Source organism: Artibeus jamaicensis, unplaced genomic scaffold, assembly GCF_021234435.1.
Source record: "Artibeus jamaicensis isolate MK-2021 breed Jamaican fruit bat unplaced genomic scaffold, CSHL_Jam_final contig_3126, whole genome shotgun sequence".
Lineage (NCBI taxonomy): Eukaryota > Metazoa > Chordata > Mammalia > Chiroptera > Phyllostomidae > Artibeus > Artibeus jamaicensis.
The window spans coordinates 19217371-19227379 of NW_026521723.1; the positions used below are offsets into that span (position 1 = coordinate 19217371).

The 10009-nt window shown below is 43.1% G+C and overlaps 1 protein-coding gene across 3 annotated transcripts in view; it reads left to right on the plus strand.

Annotated features, from left to right (window-relative positions):
* Positions 1-9522, plus strand: part of CASR (calcium sensing receptor) — a 110494-nt gene extending 100972 nt beyond the window's left edge. For all 3 annotated transcript variants that reach the window (XM_037142253.2, XM_037142255.2, XM_037142254.2), the window contains exons 6-7: positions 5170-5293; positions 6580-9522. In XM_037142253.2, coding sequence (XP_036998148.2) covers positions 5170-5293; positions 6580-8099 — 1644 coding nt within the window. In that variant the 3' untranslated portion in view covers positions 8100-9522. The remainder of the gene's footprint in view (positions 1-5169; positions 5294-6579) is intronic.
* The last annotated feature ends 487 nt before the right edge of the window (positions 9523-10009 follow it).

The window sequence follows — 10009 nt, forward strand, 5'->3', positions numbered from 1 at the left end:
GAATCACACTACCTGATATCAATCTATATTACAAGGCTTTCACAATAATCAAGACCTAAGAACAGACATATAGACCAATTGGTCTGAACAGAACAGAGGATCCAGAAGTAAACTCATGCCTGTATGGTCAATTAATATTTGACAAAGAAGGCAAGAAGATACAATGGGGTAAGGACAGTTTGTTCAATAAACAGTGCTGGGAAAATTGCCCTGATACATACAAAAAAATGACACTACACTACCTTCTTACACCAAATACAAAAATAAACTCAAAATGAATTAAAGACTTAAATGTTAGACTCAAGACTATTAAAAAGTAGAAGAAAACATTGGCAGTAAAGTCTTGGGTATTCCTTGTAGTAATATTTTTTCAGATGCATTTCTTTGGGCAAGGGGAACAAAAGAAAAAATAAACAAATGGGACTACATCAAACTAAAAAGGTTTTGTACAGCAAAGGAAACCATCAACAAAAGGAAAAGACAACGCAATGAATGGGAGAACATATTTGCCAATGATTCATCTGAGAAGAGGTTGGTTTCCAAAATATATAAAGAACTTATACAACTCAACACCAAAAAAAAAAAAATCCAATTTAAAATATGGGCAAAGGACCTGAATAGACGCTTCTCCAAAAAGAACATGAAGATGGGCCATACACAAACAGATCGAAACATGGCTCAAGAACAACTCAGAGCCCCAGAGCCCATAAATCTAAGCGATGAAGAAATAGCCAAACTTTCAGATGCACAGTTCAAAACACTGGCCATCAGGATGCTTACAGAACTGGTTGATTTTAGTCACAAATTAGAGGAACATATGAAGGCTAAACTAATTGAAATGAATGGAAATGCACAGGAAACCAATAGTAATGGAAAGGAAACTGGGACTCAAATCAATGGAGTGGACCAGAAGAAAGCAAATAATGGCCAAACAGAAAAGAGTGAAGAAGCAAGAATTCAAAAAAATGAGGAGAGTCTTAGGATACTCCAGGACATCTTTAAACGCTCCAACATCCGAATTATAGGGGTACCAGAAGGGGAAAGGAACAGCCACCAGTGGAAAACTTATTTGAACAAATAATAAACAAGAACTTCCCCAATCTGGCAAAGGAAATAGACTTCCAGGAAATCCAGGAAGCTCAGAGAGTCCCAAAGAAGTTGGACCCAAGAAGGAACACACCAAGGCACATCCTAATTACATTAGCCAGGATTAAAATGAAGGAAAGAATCCTAGAGGCAGCAAGAGATAAGGGGACAGTCACCTACAAAGGACTTCCCATCAGACTGTCAGCAGAGTTCTCAAAACAGACCCTCCAGGCAAGAAGGGGCTGGAAAGAAGTATTCCAAGTCATGAAATCTAAAGACCTACATCCAAGATTGATCTATCCAGCAAAGCTTTCATTTAGAATGGAAGGACAGATAAAGTGCTTCTCGGATAAGATCAAATTCAAGGAGTTCCTCATCACCAAGCCCTTATTATATGAAATGTTAAAGGGACTTATCTAAGCAAAAGAAGATAAAAAAGATGAACAGTGAAAGGACAGCAAACTCACAGTTATTACAAACCACACCTAAAACAAAAGCAAACTAAGAGGACAGCTAGATCAGGAGCAGAACCATAGAAATAAAGATCACATGGTGGGTTAGCAACAGAGGAGTGGGAGAAGGAGAAGGGGGAAGAAGGTACTGAGAATAAGTAGCATAGATGGTAGGTAGAAAATAGGTAGGGGGAGGGCAAGAATAGTAGGGGAAATATAGAATCTAAAGAACTTGAGACACGTAGTCATAAACTAAAGTGGGGGAGTGGTGGGGGGAGGGGTGTGTAGGGTGGAGGGGAATGAAGGGGGGAAATAGAACAACTGTAATGGCATAATCAATAAAATATATTTAAAAAAATAAAAAATAATAAAGATGGGCCATAGACATATGGAAAGATGCTTTGCATTACTAGCCATCAGAGAAATGCAAATTAAAACCACAATGAGATATCACTTCACACCAGTCAGAATGGCTATCATCAATAAGTCAACAAACAGTAAGTGTTAGGGAGGATGTGGAAAAAAGGAACCCTCCCACACTGTTGGTGGGAATGCAGATTGGTGAGACCACTGCAGAAAACAGTATGGAGTTTCCTCAAAAAATTAAAAATGAAACTGTGTTACGACCTAGTGATGGCACTTCTGGAATGTATCGGAAGAAACCTGAAACACGAACTTGAAACAATATGTTCTCCTCTATGTCCACTGCAGTGTCATTTATATATAATTATATACAATTTTATACAATAACCAAGATTTGGAAGTAGCCCTAGTGCCCATCAGTAGATGAGTAGATTTTTAAAAGTTGTGGTACATTTACACAATGGCATTCTACTGGGCCATAAAAAAAAAAAAGAGGAAATCTTACCTTTTGTGATCAGCATTGATGGACCTGGAGACTATTATGCTAAGTGAAATAAGCCAGTCTGAGAAAGACAAATATTGTATAATTTGACTTGTATGTGGAATATAATGAACAAAATAAACAAGCAAAATAGAAACAGACTCATGGATAAAGAAAACAGACTGATAGCTGTCAGAGGGGAGGGCGGTTGGGAGGCTGGGTGAACAAGGTAAAGGAATTAAGTTAAAAAAAACCCTCATAGACACAGGCAATAATATGGTGATTACAAGAGGGAGAAGGGGATGGTGGGAGGTGGAAGGTAAAGGGGGAATAAATGAGGATGGAAGGAGACTTGACTTTGGGTAGCAAAGCATATCATTTATACATTACAATGTACAAATGATGTATTACAGAATTGTACATGTGAAACCTATATAATATTATTAGCCACTGTCACCTCAATAGATTCAATAAAAATTTTTTTAGAAACTTAGGTTTCATTTTTAAGAACAGTGACGGTCTGTGATATTTTAGCCTGGGGCAGCTCTCCAATTATTTCAAATAATTTGATTGTTGACTCTTGGATTTTCTACGTGGACAATCTCATCATCTGCAAATAATAATAGTTTTATTTAGTCCTTTCCAATATTTATGCCCTTTTTTTTTGTCTTATTCTACTTACTAGCTAATAACTCCAGTGCACCTGGCTGGTATAGCACAGTGGATTGAGCGCGGGCCTGCAAACGAAAAGATCATGGCTCCATTCCCAGTCAGGGCACATGCCTGGGTTGCAGGCCAGTTCATGAGAGGCAACCATACATTAATATTTCCCTCCCTCTCTCCTTCCCTTCACCTCTAAAGATAAATAAATTTTTTTTAATCTTTAAAAGAAAAGGAACTCCAGTGCTTAATAATGGTTTTGACAATAAGCATCCTTGTTTTAAAGGAAACACTATTAATATAGTCTCATATAGAAAGGTTATTTTTGTTACTGGTTTTTTTTCAGGTTTAAGGTATTTATTCCTGCCCCTGTTCATTAAGTTTTTATCACTAGTTTTTGTCCAATTTCATCAAATATTTTGTCTTCATCTACTGATCATCATTTTTTTTCTGTGTTAATTTATTACTGCGATGAATGACACAGATTTTCTAATATTAAATTTGTCCACATTCCTGGCATAAAACTAACATGATCAGAGTGTGTTTACTTTTTTATGTCCTTTTGAGTTTGTTTGTTCGTTGTCCTGGTATTTATTTTTATCTGTTTTCAAGAAGTAGAAAACAGTTGTGCACTTCCCAGATCCTTTCACATTCCTTATACTGTGTAGACACCTCAGGGACTTCTGTACGTTTTTGCTTCCAATAACCAGAACTTGCTGCTCTTTCTCAGAAGACTGTCTGCAGGCTAATGGAACCCACTTTGCCCACAGGCTCAGAGAGGCAGAAGAGCCTGGAATTTTCATTTCCCTTTGATGACCCTTGACAGATGAGTGGGGTGGAAGTCTGAAAGCCCTAGCTGCTTCTCCTCAGGCTACGAATGTTCTGAGGCATACCTTAGAGTCCAGAGTTCCCCTGGGAACAGGCAGAAGCTGCCTTCTGAGGGACTTTGATCACACCCTTGCTTCTCCCCCTCCCTTCTATGTTCTACTTCCTCCATTCTCTTCCTGTTTCCACGGGGGGTACTTTCTTTATAAATCACCTGGACACAAATCCCTGACTTAGGTCTACTTCAGTAAACAACTTAATAAATGATATGGGCCTGTGACTTTTTTTCTTTTTCATACTGTTCTTGTCTGGTTTAGAAATCAAGGTTATAATGAGTTGGAGGGTGTTCCCTTTTTTATATATATTTTTTCTAATCACTGGTAGTTTGTATAAGATTAGATTGATCCGTTCTTTGAAAATTTAATATTACTTGCCTGTGATGAACCTAGGATATGAATATGTGGTGGGGGCAGAGTAAGGGGCAGAGGGAATCATATGTTGGATGTAGGGTTTTTGTCTCAGTCTCAGCTTTTGTTTTGGGTAGTTATCATTAAAAATGATGAATTAAAAGTGATTTAAATATGAACAAGTAATGATGGAAAAGGTAAAGATTATGATTAATCAAATTCTGAAGTCCACTAAGGAAATAAACAAACTATAATCTTTGTTATCTGAAATCAGTGTAGCCCTGAAGCATTCTTTTGGCTAAGAATTTCCTGGTACATCTTTCCAATCCATTTACCTTCAACCCCTCTACACCTGCCCTGCCTGCCTCCGTGAGGATCTCAGAAATAGCCCTGTAAAGCCTAGAATAAAAGTGCAGGAAATGCAATTTTTAGAGTCTCATTTTCAAACAAATTTCCCCTCATTTCCACACCTCTCTCCTTGTGACTGTCCTTCTGTGCATAGGTCCATGTCCTGGTATCTTTCAGTTTGTCTCAAATTTTTTCTTCCATGGAGAGTAAACAGATGTCTCATTCTGGGACCCAGAGGGAATAGAAGGGGGGTTAGGTAAGGAAGATTTTGGTCATGGTGTAGACCCTCAACGATTAATCTTCTGAAAGTCCCACAGGTGTGTGTGCGTGTGCAGGGTGCACATTTGCATGTTCACTCGTGAATAGACATCTCTCCCCTTCATAGACACCAGGAGGTAGGGCCTCTGGACCCTTCTCTGCCTGGAATGGATCCGGGGTCTGCCTCACTGGTCCTTGCGCCCAACTGCTCCCCCTTGCATGAGTCAAAGAAGCTGTAAGACTGATTCCACAGCGGCAGCTTCTCACTTTTGTGATCTCCATCTTCCAGGTGCCCTTCTCCAATTGCAGCCGAGACTGCCTGGCAGGGACCAGGAAAGGAATCATTGAGGGGGAGCCCACCTGCTGCTTTGAGTGTGTGGAGTGTCCTGATGGGGAGTACAGTGATGAGACAGGTAAAGGAACAGCTCTTTGTGGACACCATGTGGGACTTGGTCCACTTTGGGGCCCTGGGGTCATGAAGCCCCTGGAAGGGATAGGCTGAGATGGTGCTTAGCACCCTTTCTCATTTAACCAGGTATGTCTGAGCATCAGTGCTGGGCTGAGCCCTGAGGAGAGTAGAAAAGGAATGTTGGATGTCCTATAATACCATAAGAGCTTACAAACACACTTGTTACACATCTTTCTTTTACTTTGATACTGCTTTCCAATATTGTTTTTCTTTTCTTATAGCTCAGTGGCCCTGAATAGACAAACATGTCTGTTCCAGGCTCTAGGGTTAATAGGCCATGGTAGATTGCCTGCAGGGTGCCTGGCATTGTACTTGCTGTCTTACCCATGTTTTTCCTGTGCCTCAGCTTCTCCATGTCTAAAGTGTGAATTAGATGAGTTAATATTGGTAAAGCACATGGTAAGTTCTAGATAAATGTCTGTTCAATAAAAATTTTGATTGGCATGTTGGAAGCACTCTATAAATATTAACTCTAATCGTTACTATCTCATTTCATCCTCCCCACCGTAATGGGGTTATTATGGCTTCTAGTGCATACACAAGAAAACTGAGGCTCAGACAGATGAAGGAGCTTGACAAAGGTCATACAGCCAGTAAATGGCAGGGCCAGGATTCCCATCTAGATCTCTGACTGCAAAGCCCATGTTCCTGTTACTTTCCCAAACCCCATGCTGTGAGGGACACAGCAGAGAGTTAGTCAACGTTATGGACTGAACACGTCGGTTGCCTCCCTCATTGGAAGGAAAGTCATGGATGTGGAGTGAGGGTGTGTGAGATACTCTACCTTGATCTAAGAGGAAGTCTATGCTGGCTTGTCTACAAAGCCCATCCATATATCCGAAATGAGTCAGACTGAGCTTAAATCATTCTGTAAAAAGTCGATGGACTATGTCATACCTCTGGGTAGCCACTGTCCAGCAAGATTTGTCATTCTCTGCTATAAACCATCAGCGGATAGTATTTTAAAAAATATGTACACCCCCACCATGTAAAAAGGGGGAAAATAATAAAATCATCAGATACATAAAATTAACCAAGTATGTTTATGTTTAATAAGTCAGAATTCAATATACTATTTGATCATGTAAAAAATAAATCACACTTTTTTGTCAACAAACACAATGTAACTTGACCACATCCAGTAACCTGTGTACCTTCACTACCAAATTCACATTGACAAATTTTAGTCTATGCCACTTATTCACTACTCTTCGCCGGGACATTTTACAGATGCGAGCGCCTGTGACAAGTGCCCCGATGACTTCTGGTCCAATGAGAACCACACTTCCTGTATTGCCAAGGAGATCGAGTTTCTGTCATGGACCGAGCCCTTTGGGATTGCACTCACCCTCTTCGCTGTGCTCGGCATTTTCCTGACGGCCTTTGTGCTGGGTGTCTTCATCAAGTTCCGCAACACGCCCATTGTCAAGGCCACCAACCGAGAGCTCTCCTACCTCCTGCTGTTCTCCCTGCTCTGCTGTTTCTCCAGCTCCTTATTCTTCATCGGCGAGCCCCAGGACTGGACGTGTTGCTTGCGCCAGCCAGCCTTCGGCATCAGCTTCGTGCTCTGCATCTCCTGCATCCTGGTGAAAACCAACCGCGTCCTCCTGGTGTTTGAGGCCAAGATCCCCACCAGCTTCCACCGCAAGTGGTGGGGGCTCAACCTGCAGTTCCTGCTGGTCTTCCTCTGCACCTTCATGCAGATCGTCATCTGTGTGATCTGGCTCTACACCGCGCCCCCATCGAGCTACCGCAACCATGAGCTGGAGGATGAGATCATCTTCATCACTTGCCATGAGGGCTCACTCATGGCTCTAGGATTCCTCATCGGTTACACCTGCCTGCTGGCTGCCATCTGCTTCTTCTTCGCCTTCAAGTCCCGGAAGCTGCCAGAGAACTTTAACGAAGCCAAGTTCATCACCTTCAGCATGCTCATCTTCTTCATCGTCTGGATCTCCTTCATCCCAGCTTACGCCAGCACCTACGGCAAGTTCGTCTCCGCCGTGGAGGTGATCGCCATCCTGGCAGCTAGCTTTGGCTTGCTGGCCTGCATCTTCTTCAACAAGGTCTACATCATCCTCTTCAAGCCATCCCGTAACACCATTGAGGAGGTGCGCTGCAGCACCGCTGCTCACGCTTTCAAGGTGGCAGCCCGGGCCACGCTGCGCCGCAGCAACGTCTCCCGCAAGCGCTCTGGCAGCCTAGGGGGCTCCACGGGATCCACCCCATCCTCCTCCATCAGCAGCAAGAGCAACAGTGAAGATCCCTTCCCAGAGCCCGAGAGGCAGAAGCAGCAGCCACTGGCCTTGACCCAGCAAGAGCAACCGCCTCAGCCTCAGCCCGCCTTGAGCCTGCAGCAGCAGCAGCAACAGTCACAGCAGCAGCCCAGATGCAAGCAGGTCATCTTCGGCAGTGGCACGGTCACCTTCTCGCTGAGCTTTGACGAGCCTCAGAAGAGTGCCGCGAGTGCCACGGCTCACAGGAATTCCATGCACCGGAATTCCCTGGAGGCCCACAAAAGCAACGACACCCTGACCAAACGCCAGGCATTACTCCCACTGCAGTGCGGGGAGACAGACTCAGAACTGACCTCCCAGGAGACAGGCCTGCAAGGGACTGTTAGTGGGGACCACCAGCCAGAGATAGAAGACCCTGAAGAGATGTCCCCAGCGCATGTGGTGTCCAATTCACGGAGCTTTGTCATCAGCGGTGGAGGCAGCACTGTCACAGAAAACATACTACATTCCTAAGTGGAAGAAGGCCAGTCCAGGCAGGATCCAGAGAGGTGTCCTGGGATCACATTCTCCGACAGGGACAACAGGCTGCTCCTAGCTCCTTTCCTCTGAGGAAAGAGGAATAATAGACAAGCCAAACACCTCAGACTTACTGGCACTGTTTTAAATGACAGTAAATTGACCAATGTTCCCTTTAAAATTTAAAAAAAAGATAAACAGCAGAGCCATGCGCTCTTGTGGTAGGACTTGTTAGAGTGCTAAGATCACCGGAGTCTGATTGGCTATTCCATGTCTCTTCTTCTGTTCCCATCCTCTATTCTAACCCACCCAACAGCCCAGAGATGGAACCAGCCTTTAAGCTACTCACCTACCCCCTCCTTTTTTTTTTTCATATTGAAATGACTACCCTGAACACTGCACACACCCTGGCCCAGAGACAGGGTGCAGAGTGACTGGGCATATTCATGACCGCCCCTGGAGTTAAGGGTCTGAAAGACAGAATGTCAACAGCTCTGTCCAACACCTTGACAACAAGAAGAACTTTAAATGAACTTCAAAACCATAGGTGAAAGTGTCCCCTCCTATTTATGAAAACCACAAGATATTTGGACTTCTACTTGCTGCTGCTGTCACGGAAGGTTAGGGTCCGTCTTGTACCAATACATCTGGTTTTGTCCAGAATGTGATAGTGGTGCCATGTTTAGATTCCAGGGTGATACAGAAGCACCTCAAATTGCTGGGAAGAGACTGCGCGACTTCAATGAGCTGTATCTGTAATTAATATTGCTATATGTAGCTTTCTCCTTAAGAAAATGTTTTTGTTGTAATATTCCATGGACAATATAAACCAAAAAAAGTCATAGTTTGGTTTATAAAAGGCAGTATTATTGAGCTCCATTTTTCTTTCCCACCCCACCACCCTCACCCCATGAGCTAAGCCCTATGTGAGCCCTTTCAGGCCCCAGGGGTCCAGGATCTACACACCCCATCCTTGCTCCAAAGGAAACCTTGCTTCCAGAAACCAGATTTATCCTTGTCCCTGTGCAGAATAAGCTTTCAGTCACTGGTCCCCTACCAGTTTGGGGGTAAGATAGTGTGGTTCTAAGAGAGCTCTCACAGGCTAGTACCCTGGCACTGCATCCCCCAAATGTCTACCATGTTCCTTCCAGCAGCAGAAGTCTGCCCACTGGTAGTTAAAGGGTTTGAATGGCATGCTGCTGAGAATTTAGACTCTAGAGCCAGAGAGACTTGAATGCAAGCCCTGGGTTGACCAATTATAAGCTGGACGACCATAAGCAAGGAACCCTAACCTTGCTAAGCCCCAGCTTCTTTGTCTCTAAAATGGGGACAATAATTATTCTTCTCCTTCAGAATTCTTATGTGGATTAAATGAGATAATGTATGTAAAGTACTTTAGCATGGTGCCTAGCACATAGTGAGCACACAATAAATATTAGTTAATGTTACTACTGATATTATCATCATTTTTTCATTTATTTAAAATGCAACACAAAGCTTGTTTTAATGACATGCCCACTGATCACAACAACTTTCTCCATAATAAGCCCAAGAACTCGGGGCCCAGTGTTGCTCATGCTGAAGAAGAGGTCAGTCACTCACCTAGAGGGCTCCGCACTCTGCCTCTGTGGTGTCAGCAGATCTCCAACATCAAGGGAAGGCTGTCCCAGCTGGGCAAGTTTCTCTGATCCCTCTAAATGCTGCTCTTTAGCCAAGGCCAAATATAGCAATGTTATCTGTGTGAAGCCTCAATCTTTATAATCCCTAATAACTTCTTCCTCTGACCTTTTTCTTCCAAAAGGCTACCTTTCCATGACTTTAAAGTAACCTAAATTATGATCATTGTGTTATGATCATTGTTAATTTGGATAAAAAGACAATGGAGGGCACTATGTGGGAGCAGGTCC